Below are 14,641 nucleotides of genomic sequence, written 5' to 3'. Positions count from 1 at the left end.
GTGATATTCACATGTTTCTTACGAAATTCATTTACATTCATATCCTATAAAATGTCATCCAAGCTGAGTAATTTTCTACAGTGAAAATTGTAACTTCTGTAACAATTTGATCTTGCCTGTAAACCGGCATGTCTCATGTAACAAACTGTTATTTGAGAACATATTATTATTATTGTTATACTTTCTTGTATAACCCCTCAGGTTACATTCATAGGCTAAGAGTAGCAAGATCCAAAGCGATCGATTTTGTTACATTCTGCCAAAAAAGATTTGAGCGAAGATAAGAGGAGATTCTGTATGCTAAGTGGAGAAGGTTTAAGAAGAACTTTGTGTGAGACATTGTAGGAGGCTTTACTAAAATTGAAGTGCAGAATTATCAAGGACTGACCAAAATTTGTTCCCTGGATAATTTGATCAGAAAATTACAGGTGCGATGTGGAGCATGAACGTCACTCATATAGCCGTGTTGAGATGGGCTAGTCCGCTGATCACGAAGTTGGGCGCCTACTGAGTCAGCCGTCCGGTTCAGCAACACTCAGTTGAAACATTTATCTGGTACTGATAGCAGTGTGATGCCGCCGGTGTTTTCACATTTGCTCAGGTCCCCTTTCTTTGGTATTTTGATGAAGTGTCCTTTTTTCTAGTCTGTCAGTTTTTGTTTCTACTCATTAATCTTCCTGAATAGAACGTAGAGCATGTTTGCAGTTTTTCCTATGCCTGATTCCACTGCTCCAGCTGGTATATTCTCAAGCTCCACTCTTGATTCGTCTGATGGCCATCCCCATTTCTTCGATCGTTAGTGGAATGACATCTAAAGGAGGTCTGCGTGTGCTGACTTGAAGTCCGATGGCTCCAGTGAAGCTGACATTGTATGAGTTAAGATATGTGTTCAAAAATTAAGCCTAAATGAGCCTAACATCAGAAAAGAAGGGAGGGTGGAGTTACTGACCAGCAAGTATTGATGGTGAGGGCGATGACTTCAATCCACCCATGTTTGTGGGGCAGAACATTTTGTTTGTATCAGGCTCTTTATGGTTGAGAACAAGTCAACCAATCTGTGATACTGAGACTGTTCTACACTCACCATTCAGACTCATGTTTCTAATTTTATGCTGGATCAGCTATTCTATTAAGTCAACCTATAACATGCTAACTAGGACTTATATATTAAAACTGTATGGCAGGCACTGGGTGAAGAAAAAACAGACAATAAAGGATAAAGTTGTTAGTATTCTTAACAATTTACTCTCTATATGCACTCTGTGTTCTAATAAACAGCCTTTCTTATCCCAAACTTGACTTCCCTTCCTTCATTTGGACTTACTCAATCTTGATGAATATCACATCTCATTCGACTTTACTACTGCATTCTCCCATCTGGAGCTCCTGATCACATTTCAATCTAGCAACAAGAGCTAGTATGAATTTAATCTAATGATTCATCATACCACTGTCTGTTTCACTACTGAATGTTAAGCATTGTTTATCGTTCATATCCAAATGCCTTGCTGCTCCTCAGTTTCTCTTTTTTCCTTCAGAATCTTGACGTGAGGGCAAAGCTATGGAACTTCTGACATCTGGATAGAACTCGACGTACGCGCTCTCCCATGGTCATTGTTCGCACCATGCCCTCTACCAGTCTACTTTATAAAAAACTATAAACTTAAAAAGTTGCATTGCATAAATACTTAGCTCCACGAAAATCCTAACACATTTTTGTCGAGATTGGATCTGGTGTGTAGCGTGGATGCAATGCTACTTTGGAAAATATTTCGAAGACTACACAGTATATCTGAACGAATGAACTGACATCCACCTATGTAGATTATATTTACTTACCAAACCTGTGTAAGATCCATTTTCAGGGTTTTGTGGGTGAAAATTCCTCCATGTATACATTTGCATCTTGTTTTCATTGATTTCTTTAGTTGTACATTTTATTAGCCTTTTTGATGCCATTTGAGATGGTAATATCTTATTTTATTATAGCTTTCTCATTTTTCTTTTGCCTTCGCTAAGTTTCTATGTTTCTTCCTGAGCTGTATTCATGTTGTTTTAGTTGATACCTAATCTTGACGGAAGCCATATTGATTTTTCCCTCTTTGATTGTGTTTATTGAGTTGACTGGGATCATGCATTTTGATTGTGAATTGAAGCACTTTTCCAAATTGGAAACACTCTGTGTTATAAAGCAACAAACTATTATATTTTGAACGGATTTTTACTTGGTCTATCCAGAAAGGATAGAATAACACTTATCTTTTGGCGCGTTCGGTAATTTTCTTATATTTCTTATCAATTTGTCTATTTATTGCGATTTAGATTGATTATTGAAGGAACAATAATTGGTTGAATAACTGAGCGGCAATATTTGTTAAGGTAATAATGTACCTTTATATTTATGATGAAATTTAGGACCATTATTTTCACAATCCCCTTGTTCTGATTTCAAAGGGGTAATAGTGAGTGTCTAAACTACCGAGACAGCTATTCTTTAGCCAAACCTTAGTTTGGATTTTACACCCTGCTTCAGATGCATACTATGAACCAGTAACTGTTTTAACTTGTAGATCAAACCTTTAAAAATGGCGTGTACCTGCCCTTGCAGAAATACTACATTATTGTTATTATTATTTAAGAGTTCCTCAAAATGTTCTACCTATCTGTTACTCTGTTCTTAAACTTCAGTGATTCTCCTGCCTCCTTTGTCCTTGGCTGATCTCTCTGGTTTACCATATCTCCCTGCTAGTTTGCTCGTCGTGTCATATAGTAGTTTCAGTTTTTCTTCTCTTACAGCCTTTCCCCTGTCATTGCCAGCTCTTTCACGTATTTCTGCTTGTCGGTTCTAATGCCCTTTTCACTTACTTGTTCACCTCTGTGTATTCAGCTTGTGCATTGACTTTCTGTGTTCTTGTTTGTCTGTGACTAATCTCTGTTCTTCCTTTCTTGAATCTTGTATAGGGTTTCGATTGAGAACCATTCCTCGTGATGTTGCTACCGGAGGCTTAGAACTTCCGGATACGCTAAAGTAAGAGCTGCCTTGATCCTTTTCCAATCGTCCTCCATGGTATTTTCTTCTTTCAGTAGACCTTGATGGACATAAACCTGTTATTGAGAGCTATTTTGAATCCTTTGAGTCTGTAAGTATCTCGTAAGAAGGCTGTATTAAAATTTCTAATGGCGTATCTTTAGTTGTCAGTTTCATATTGGCAATCACCAGGTGGTGATCTGAATTTATGTCAGCTCTTCTCATTCTCAAGTCTTACATTGACCTGAAAATTTTAGTGATGTAAGTACAATCGGTTGGATTCTCTGTAGTGTGATTCGGTGAGGCCCATGTACGTTTTTGTATGTGTTTGTGGGGGAGGGTTGTATCACCCACATAGTTATGATAATTTTCGTCTTCTTACTACACCATCGAAATATAACCACTTTATTGAATACTCATAAATCCGCAAATCTGTCACCATTTTCGTTCATTTCTCCCAGTCCATGTCGTCTCTTGATATCTTCATAACCGCTATTGTGAACTCCGATTTTGACGTTGGGGTCTTCGATCAGGGTTGTCAGGTTATTTTCTGATAACTTCACTATGATTGATTGCAGCCCCTCATGAAACTGACCTTTATCGTCGTCGTTGCTATCATTTTTGGGTTCATAACATTGGATAAAATTTATTGTGATTCCTTCCTTCTTTGTTTTTTAAAGATGCTATGATGATCCTGAATCTGTGAGATTCCCATCTAATAAGTGCATTATGTGCTTCTTTAAACAACGTCATCGCAACTCCCTGAGTGTGAGTAGCATTTGCGTCTTCGTTACCGTAGTAAAGCAGCATCTCTTCCGTATCTGGCCCTTGCCGTCTAGCTTGGGTCCATTGAGCTTCGCCGATTCCGAGCACTGCCAAGTTGTATCTCCGTATTTTCGCTGCTGTTTGACTAGTCCTTCCAGTCTCCCACAATGTCCGTGCATTCCATGTACCTTTAATAATTGTTGTGAGAAGAAGCACTGACCTTGTGACTACCGGAGAATATCGACTTTCACCATGAGGCTCCATTATTCTTCCTTCAAATTGGAAGGCAGAATTCGAAAGGTTTATTTTGTTTATTTTGGTTAGCGTTTTTTTCAGCAGGGTGTTTTTCTACAGGATCAGGTTGCTGGCCCCTCTCTCAACTTTCCTCCTTCACCCGTGCTTGGAACCGGCAGTATTTCCGGGAGAGCTATTGTCAGAGTTGCTTATGTATTAAAGCCTTATGTCTCTGCAGACTGATGCTTTCTTTCCTCAAATTATTTAAACACGTCGGTCTGAGTTTAGCTTATTCAAAATTATTCTGTAACCTTGTCTTGCTACACTTTCTGGTCAAGCCATCTTGGAATTGGCCGTCCATCAAACTAAAGGAACAAGTGACTGTTTCCGAAGCCCTCTTGTTTTCGTCAGGATGTTCCTTATCAAGCATGTTTGTATCTTCAGAATCATGATCATAAAACCTTTCTAGGTCCCGTAAGATATCGTGAGTAAGAAATCAGTGGCACCACTGAACTTGATGTACGGATCCAAATGCTCCCTTAGGACCAGTAATCATCTAATCGCAATGCGTGAACATACTAAACGAATACTTTCTATCTCCCAGACGTTGATCTGAAATCCGATGTGCGTCTGGAGCATCGCATCCACTTAATATGTCTACTAGATCACTTCGCAACCTCGAGAAGATTATATCCTTCAAACGCTCCCATCGTCCAAGCTGTTGTTTGGTTAAAGGTTCTTCATAATCAACCGGTAATCTCTTAGTCTTATAAGCCTTACGGATTCCTACAAATCCTCTTTAATCCAAGGAAAATACCTCCGAATTTACTTACAGACATTTGTAGGCAGTAGTGCTATTCACAGTCGTTATGTTTAATGGAGCTTCTTTACCCATGAGGCCCAACTGATCAATTATTTCTTTGCATACAAGAGAAGTATCAGAACTACTATCTAGAAATGCTTAGGTTTTCAGACTACCTTTGAGACCACACAGTCTGACCAGAATGATGCCCAAACAAACCTTCGTTCAGTTCCGATCCCTAGCTAAATTTATTATATGGTCATTTGTGCGATCAATATGTAACATTGAACTATGTCAACTACTGCAATCCTCAACGTCAAACGTGAGGCTTGAGTCACAAGATTTAGCAACTTACAGCCCTGGCTAAGTTGTTTGAGTCATGCTATTGCTCGCTACATTTAAGAGCGTCCTCCTATTAAATTGGCCGTTATAACTCTCCTTGTCAAAATTCGAATTGCACTCTGCCAGTATTCCATAATGGGTCTGAGCAATCCCGGCACCTTCTTCTAAGAAAGCCACGAATTCTTTAAAATTCGGCTCCATGCTGGCCATCATAATCTTATCAGCAACTTTCACACATTTATTCTGTAGATAAATGGTAGACATGACAATATCATATTCAAAATAGCTGTAAAATTCACATGAAACATATGTCACATTTGTTTCCAATTTAGGCATACATTGCGTAAAGCAATTGCAATATCAGTCAAGATGTTGGCTTCATGTCAACAGATTGATAGCTGAGTAACCGCGTAAGTGGTCCCCGAGCAACACGAGGTTCCTTTACAAATAAATCATATAAAACTTGTTTGGATTTCTAATTGCTGATTTCACGAAATTCACATCTGTATTCGTTGTGTGTGTTAGTCGTTCCATGTATACACACACTTTCGCACTCCAGTTACCGTAGTTACCTTAAACATGTGGAAACGTACCTCGTGCTACGCATTCTCCACTGTAATACACATCCAATAATCATTAGAAACGATTATGATTAGTAAGCACGTCAATGCCTTCTGTCACTGAGTTGGAAAAGCGCAAATCGGTGAATGTAAAACAAATACAGAACACGGGAATTTATGGAACAATGAAAGTGTATTCAATCTAGACAAACAAAACTACAAGTTGATAACACTCATATCTTGACCTTGCCACCCATTATATCCTCCAAGTTCGTGTTGATAGTGCGACGCCTACTGCAACATCCACCACAACAGTCTCCACCTCGACATCCACGACATCCACAACACCGAGGACATTGAGGGCATGCACCGGAACAGCAAGGACACCTTCCACCTGGTGCTGGTGCTGGTGCTGGTTCTGGAGCCGGTGCTGCAATAGCTGAAAGTCAGGTACAAAAACATCAAAATGTTATTCATCCAGTCAAGTGTGACAGAGAAAAACAATGACACGTCAACTATCCATGTTACACAACCACAACACATCACATCACAAACCAGTTCATTTCAGTGAATTACCGCAACTCGGTAATCCTCACATCAGCGAATAGAAGATGCTTCTCCAAGTACTTGTCAACACATGTCAGCTTCATGTCATGTGATCAAGTGCAATCGATCAACATCGAGTGAGACGAAACTAACCTGGATTCAGACATCCGAATGACACGACCAGTACAACCATGATGAGCTGAAATGAGAAGGCCAATCAGGCGAACAATATCACACAACGGAATTGTAACATACAGTGAGGAATTGCATAGTGTTGATTTGCTGAAGAAGTGAGTGTTAGATTCTCGCTTGTGTGATGTGTGGCTGGCTCGATTGTTGACTGCACACACTACACCATTGTATTTATAGTGGACTTTAGCCATTGCATGTCCACACACGTGGTCACACTCAAAGTCTAGTAGTTCAATAGAATCAGTCGTCGAACACGTGTTTTACATTAGAGCTCAGTGATTTCCCACCCTTGTTCACACACACATATATCATGTATTCGTAAGTATCGTGATTAGGTTTACTTTTGATCGGAATAACGGAAATCTGTTGAAAATGACAGACTTGGAATAATAATTTGTATGCTTCATACAGTCGACCATTTGTTGGTTAACTGCTTGACAATTCCGGAAGCGAAAATTCCGGTGTACGTGTAGTCTTGTGTCCATCGTTCCAGTGTATGACATGTCGAAAGACAGAATAACCGTAACAGAAGCAATCAATTGGAAAGGCGATTCGTCACTGGTTGTTAATAAAGTTCAACCAAGCACACTTGACCAGGTGTGAATATTATGAAGGCGTTATCTTACTTTGTGGTTTAGCAGTACCAGGCTTTCGAGTTGCCTGCTTCATGAGGTCGACTGTTTTTGTCTATGTTTATACAAATCAGTAACAGATTAGTACGAATGATGTGCAGTTATTCAGGTGCAATATCTTAACGTTTGTTGTTGAAACGGACGTTTTCGTTCGTTAACCATATATGATAAAACGCATAAATTAGGTCAGTTGTTCTTCGTTTGAGCCGACAAAGCCTCGACATCAAACGAAAATTCATGTAGCTCTCCTATTCCCCATACTACGACTAAAGCCTCCTATTGAGTTCGCGAATACATCTTTTCACTTCATGCTAATAATGTAGCAGCATGAACCACGATACCGTCTTGATGCGATTCAACAACATGTGCGCTGATATTAATCTGACTGATTACTTGCTGAAATATTACAGGGAAACCGCTTGATTTCTTTCTGAACAACGCGAATGGCAAAGTAATAGCAGCTGATTCACTCATATGTTCATTCAGTGGAATTCATAGATATGCACGTCTTTGGTCTGTTCTAGAAAAATACTTTGACTGTCATAGTTTTTCTGGAAAAGTTACAGTTTTTTCTGTGGTACGACTGTTGCGATAGCTGAGCATTCAGCATCGTCACCACATGTTCAGGTGTTTTTCCATCCACCTTCAATGGGGTTAAAATAGGAGTAACCTAACTAGATGACTCAACTGGAATCGTTATCATTTTTCAACCAGCCTATCTGAATCATTCATCACAGCCTCTCGCGAACCATGTGGAATCACTCAGAGCTTCAGAAAGACGGTCTCTCCAAAACACATATCTGTTGTGTCTACTAACATCAAAAAGGACACTGGCAAACCAACCTATTCTCTCCTCAGTAGAATGAAACCAGTTATTGCCTCTCGCGAGTGATAAGGAAATCGGTGAAGTTTTCTAGTTGTTGCACTACATCATGATTTCAAGAGGATACCATTGTAAAGAAACGATACATTCGCCCTTAAAATAACTGATTCCGAGTCACCACCGTTGACAATAAATAAGTAGAACATGTCTGTCGAATTTATCAACTTCTATATAAAGTGTAAGATGATGCTGCAGGCGTTAGTAATTTAGAGCTAACCATTTGTTACTTAAAATCAGTTGTAAATTATGAGTTGTGATAAAACAAGTTCATTCGAAACTGGAAAAATGTGGTAATCGGTAAAGCTTTCCAGTACATAGACTGGTAAATCAAAATCCATCTAAGGTATTTCTGGGATGAAGTGAGGTGAGTCAGTGGCATTTGTACTGGAATTTAGTTGACCGCCAACCAGTTTCATCCTATCCTCAAAACACATCAGACAAGGATCAGTTCCTTCGTCTTTCAGAATACATGGTGGTACGTGGTAATTTCATGTACCTGCTCATCACACGTGTCCACAAACATACTGGAAACAAGACCACAAAGTAATACATGCACACAATCATTTAAACGAAATGTCACAACTCCGGTATCATGTGACTGGTCGTCCAATAAAGTTAAACGTTGGGCCGAATATAATGGTTGTAGTCGATTGACAAGTAAGATGTCAGTTTCCAACTTACCACATACAACACAACAGCACAAATCGACACTATTGAACAACCGGTTTCCGGGTGTGACCACATGTTCATATGTAGAATGACCGACGTCCACTATAAATATAACAGTGCAATGTATGCGGCCAACTGACGAACAAGTCATCGAGAGAGAAACATTCACTTCAACAGCAAACCACTACAATGCAATTCCTAACTGTATGTTACAATTCCGTTGTGTGATATTGTTCGCCTGATCGATCTTCTCATTTCAGCTCATCATGGTTGTACTTGTCGTATCGTTCGAATGTCAGAATCCAGGTGAGTCTAGCATTACTCGATGTTGATCGATTACACTTGACCACGTGATGTGTTGCTAACCCATATTATCATTGCCGCTATCACTACTGATATTCGTGATTTTGTGATGCTGTCTTATTTCGTTTTCAGTTGTCGCGGGTCCGGGTATGGAAATCGCCAATAACGTATTCTCCTGGATTGGCAATATTGTTAAGAAGTTCACGAACAAACCTGGACTTATAAAGGGTTCTAAGCAGAAGGGACGAGTGTCCATCGAAGAGAAGTAACAGGCATCTGACATCAACTTGTGCTACACTAACAACATCACTCAACGCGCAACGCAAACCTCAAAACTGATCACAATTATTCGCCACAACGTATGAGCTTCAACAGTTCATAATGCTCTGAAATCAACAAAATATCGTCATTTCAGTATTTAGCTGGGAAATATCGGCACCACAAAGCAAACCATAACAATTTTCACGTGCACAAAAACGGCATAATTTGCCGTCTTATTGTGCCCAAAGAGATGTGGTTTCGGTTCTTTATAATCTCCACAGTAAAATTGAATATTAGTACCTTCCAACACGTTTGTCTAAAATATAAAATGTAGGTTGAGTACGGCTCCAATGAAAAAGGTTATATATATTGACGATATGAGAATATCCAAATTTGTGGTGCCAGTAGGCAACGCAGTTCAGAATGTTAATGGAGAATATGTATAGCCGAACTGAAAATACGAATAAACATTGGTACCAAAATTGGAATTTGGTTCTATTGTTATTTGGCGTCCTAAGCTACGAGTGAATCAGTTGGTGAGGCTTCAATAACGAATAGTAGCAAAACTCGGACGTCACTTAAGGTCTAATACTATAAATGTTATAAGTATATGTAAATATTTTGGAATGCCACACGATAAACACGCGCTTCAACATACGCGTAGAAATTGCTGCGAACAAAAATAATTAAGTGAATATTATTAGGTAGTATAAACCAAAGCACAAAAGATTAGGAGAGAAGAGAATAAGGACAAAAGAATAAAAAGACAAAACATTGATTGAAACGCATCGTAGGAATACATCACATTCCTAAAATTCATATTGTCTTCAAACCACGGTACAATATCAACCACCTGCATTTGATGACGCACCGATGACCATTGCACTTTCACTTGGTAAAGTTTACTTGAATCCTTCCATTGATGTTACGGACTGCATTTGATCTGTCTCTTATTGGCATACGTGCATCCAGCGAATTTCGTCACGGTATTGTCTCAATTCACGAGCATTCAAAGCAAAGGTGGATAGAGGCTGGCAGTGTGATCCACGACGCGCGTTTTGTTCTATTTGGGGCTCGTCATCTGTGTGTACCTGCAGTTCGTATTTGATGTTCAACCCGAGACTACAACGCAGTACTGTTCAGTGAAAATGACATGATCAAGCTCTGTTAGCCAATGTTCACTGTGAGTAGATGGTTCCATAATGCTTGTTGATACACACTGTTTTGCAGCGATAATTCAGAGTCACAAAAATGTTTGCGAACGTGTATGCGAATTCGAGACACCCGTCTGATAAGCACACATATCGGTTGAGACTGATCAAATGTCGTTCCCACAAACTTTGATGAGCTGATGAAATACTCTGAATACTTTGTAGTAACCATTTCTTATCTAATGTCTTATAGCTATTTGACACTCAATCCCCTTAAAATTGTTCGCTCAAATCTTGATGAATTTTCGTATGGAATATACACGATGCAAACGTTGCAAAGTCTATTTGCGAACGATCTGATTCACTGAGGAGACAACGTCATGACGATTGAATCCCAATAGAATGAAACGTGAATTCAGGTTTCCACAAACCGATAACACAAAATAAACATATGGTTCAACAATGGACTTTCAATTTGGTGCCTACATGAACACCAGTACAACGGAGGAAACAAGCTGGTTTGAGAGTATTTCCTGATCGAGGCAGTTACTGTGAGACATGAAAAACCAGTTACATGAAATCACTGAGTCTGAATGGAGAGAAGAACCACAGAAGCTGTGAGACAGTGCAAGTGTATTTATCACAAATAATGGGAACTACAAATTGAGTGATGTTGTGAGTGTAGCACAAGTTGATGTCAGATGCCTGTTACTTCTCTTCGATGGACACTCGTCCCTTCTGCTTAGAACCCTTTATAAGTCCAGGTTTGTTCGTGAACTTCTTAACAATATTGCCAATCCAGGAGAATACGTTACTGGCGATTTCCATACCCGGACCCGCGACAACTGAAAACGAAATAAGACAGCATCACAAAATCACGAATATCAGTAGTGATAGCGGCAATGATAATATGGGTTAGCAACACATCACGTGGTCAAGTGTAATCGATCAACATCGAGTAATGCTAGACTCACCTGGATTCTGACATTCGAACGATACGACAAGTACAACCATGATGAGCTGAAATGAGAAGATCGATCAGGCGAACAATATCACACAACGGAATTGTAACATACAGTTAGGAATTGCATTGTAGTGGTTTGCTGTTGAAGTGAATGTTTCTCTCTCGATGACTTGTTCGTCAGTTGGCCGCATACATTGCACTGTTATATTTATAGTGGACGTCGGTCATTCTACATATGAACATGTGGTCACACCCGGAAACCGGTTGTTCAATAGTGTCGATTTGTGCTGTTGTGTTGTATGTGGTAAGTTGGAAACTGACATCTTACTTGTCAATCGACTACAACCATTATATTCGGCCCAACGTTTAACTTGATTGGACGACCAGTCACATGATACCGGAGTTGTGACATTTCGTTTAAATGATTGTGTGCATGTATTACTTTGTGGTCTTGTTTCCAGTATGTTTGTGGACACGTGTGATGAGCAGGTACATGAAATTACCACGTACCACCATGTATTCTGAAAGACGAAGGAACTGATCCTTGTCTGATGTGTTTTGAGGATAGGATGAAACTGGTTGGCGGTCAACTAAATTCCAGTACAAATGCCACTGACTCACCTCACTTCATCCCAGAAATACCTTAGATGGATTTTGATTTACCAGTCTATGTACTGGAAAGCTTTACCGATTACCATATTTTTCCAGTTTCGAATGATCTTGTCTACAATTATGTACCCTATTTCCTTTCCTAATACATACAAATCAGATACCCTTCGTTTTCACGTTCGATCTTTCACTGCACGCCGTAAAAACCTAGAACACTTATCAAAGGCGTTGTTTTCAGAACACATACTACATTTATTATGCATGGAGGGATTTTCACACACAAAACCGTGAAGTTGAATTATACATTGACATTCTTCACCACGATATTGTGTTAGGAGTTTGGTGATGAATTTTCCCTAATTTTACTGTGTTTTTGAAAGTAAATTGTATGATGCCAATCTCTAAGTTGCAAATAACGTTCGCCACCGAACTGTTCAGTTGAGAGTGACATGGAGTTGCAAACGCTTGATTGTACACAACCCCTATGTGTCAACTGTCATAATTTCTTCATGAAACCAGTCCTGTTTTCGGTCACGAACACGTTTGACACAACTTAACGACCTATTGCATTCATCATCCATCATTGTATAAACGTGCTACAAATTGCATAAGGGCACAGCCAGAAACAGCAAAAGCTGATGAAAGGATTGGAATGCATACATACATATAGGGAAGAATCAACGAATGATATTTAATTATTCAACATTTTGGCTAGAGTCTGTCATGTGCTCTGGTGCTCATAACTGTACAAAGGTTTTGCGAATTCTTACTATCCAAATGACAATGTCTGTTAAGTAAATTAATAAAAACGATTAACCGAAAGTAACCATAATCAAAATTAGATGTGGGATAGTTGTTCTCGTAGTAGTTCGATAGAATCAGTAGTCGAACACGTGTTTTACATTAGAGCTCAGTGATTTCCCACCTTTGTTCAAACACATACATGTAACATATATTCGGAAACGTCGTGAATACCTTTGCCTTTAATCGGAATGACGGAAATCCATTGAAAATGACAGATTTTGAATAATAATTTGAATGCTTGATTCGGTCGAACACTTGTTATTTAACTGCTTGACAATTCCGGAAGTGAAAATTTTGGTGTACGTGTAGTCTTGTGTATATCGTTCCGGTGTTTAGCATGTCGAAAGACAGAATAACCGTAACAGAAGCAATCAATTGGAAAGGCGATTTGTCACTAGTTATTAGTAAACTTGAATCGAACATACTTGATCAGGTATGAATATCATGAAAGCATTATCTTACTTTGTTGTCTTGAGGTAATAGACCTTCAAGGTACTATGCCATCAAAATAGAAACACGGACATAATGGAATACGACAATTCTATTGGTGCTTCCAATCATGTCAAAATCACTGATAATCACAGCTCGACGTTTCCAGTTTCTCGATCAAATATACTGATATATCCTCAGTCATACTATTATCGCAAATTTACATGGGCTGACTCATACGATCAAGCGAATGATGCATGCACCATTGCGAGCAGTCTAGATGTCTTATTATTGCGCCGGGTACATAGATTCTCTCCTGACCCAGCTCGTTTAGAACAGAGCATAAATATCAGCCTCCGTGATACTATCCATATATCGAAAACATACTGAGTTCATATTACAAACAAATCAGACCACATCACACCATAAAATGGGAAATAACATTTATACAGGATCAAGCTATGATTGTTGAAAACTTTCATTAATAAATTCGAGATTTCTAAAAAGTGGTTAATTGATTGATAATACTCAATATGACAAATAAGGACTTATGATCAAGGCAATAAGAATATACATATAATGCTGTGACTTAACAGTCACAGAATAAGAATACGCGTACAAAGTGATTCCATAAACAATTCTTAACGGATACAATTCACTTATTCTCATCCTTATATCACATATACTTTCATACTACGCTTAACTTCCGTGTCGTCTTCTTCGCTTCAAAATCAAAAATTCACCCATCTGTTCTTCATCTCACTCGGAATGTTTTTCTATTTTCTTTTATCATGCATATCAGAAACTAGCACCTATCCTCATTGCTCGAACAACATCACTTAATTACAGTGCTTTAAGTATAAACATGTCATAAACTCGCTTCAATACACTTTATTATTCAGGGTAAAAGTCCTGTCGAAGTGCATATACAAATTCAAAGTTGACTCTCACTTATATGCATCTGCATTATACTTGCACTGGGACATAAACATAACAATATGCCACACTTTCAATATGCTTTAATTAGGCCACATAGCAAGTCATATTTTTCAAGAAAACATGTTGCATAGGCTCGACACTAACGGAGACGACGTTTCAAGAATAAACTCAAAAAGATCATCAAATGGAAATATTCTTACGCTCGCGTGTAGAAATCACTATAAAATATCTTGAATAGTGGATGGTGTGTAAAATGAAAGCGATCACACTGAAGGTCAACTAACACTTGCCACATCGAAGTACGGATCTCAATAAATGTTAGCCCGTCAGTGTTTGTAAACAACACAGCAACATCCCACTCAACGTATGTCATGTAGTTCTGGCTTTGTGAAAACAGAAGAAGTGATAGAGACAACTACAGAAGAGATTCTCAGAACAACCGAGATCACGATGAAAAAGACTAGTGACGAATATCCGCGAGTGACAACATGCGACAAACAAACTTGAGATGGCATCAGTGTGAGTAAT

The 14,641-nt window shown here is 38.9% G+C and overlaps 1 protein-coding gene across 1 annotated transcript; it reads left to right on the top strand.

Annotated features, from left to right (window-relative positions):
* Positions 1 to 6,970: 6,970 nt before the first annotated feature.
* On the top strand, positions 6,971 to 7,072 carry Smp_198770 (hypothetical protein; the record flags this gene model as incomplete). Its single annotated transcript, XM_018790812.1, has 1 exon — positions 6,971 to 7,072. One exon carries the CDS (start codon positions 6,971 to 6,973, stop codon positions 7,070 to 7,072), a length of 102 nt encoding a protein of 33 aa, XP_018645834.1.
* Positions 7,073 to 14,641: the final 7,569 nt, after the last annotated feature.

The sequence above is a fragment of the Schistosoma mansoni genome, assembly GCF_000237925.1.
Source record: "Schistosoma mansoni, WGS project CABG00000000 data, supercontig 0013, strain Puerto Rico, whole genome shotgun sequence".
Taxonomy (NCBI): Eukaryota; Metazoa; Platyhelminthes; class Trematoda; order Strigeidida; family Schistosomatidae; genus Schistosoma; species Schistosoma mansoni.
This window is presented reverse-complemented; position numbering and strand designations above follow the sequence as displayed.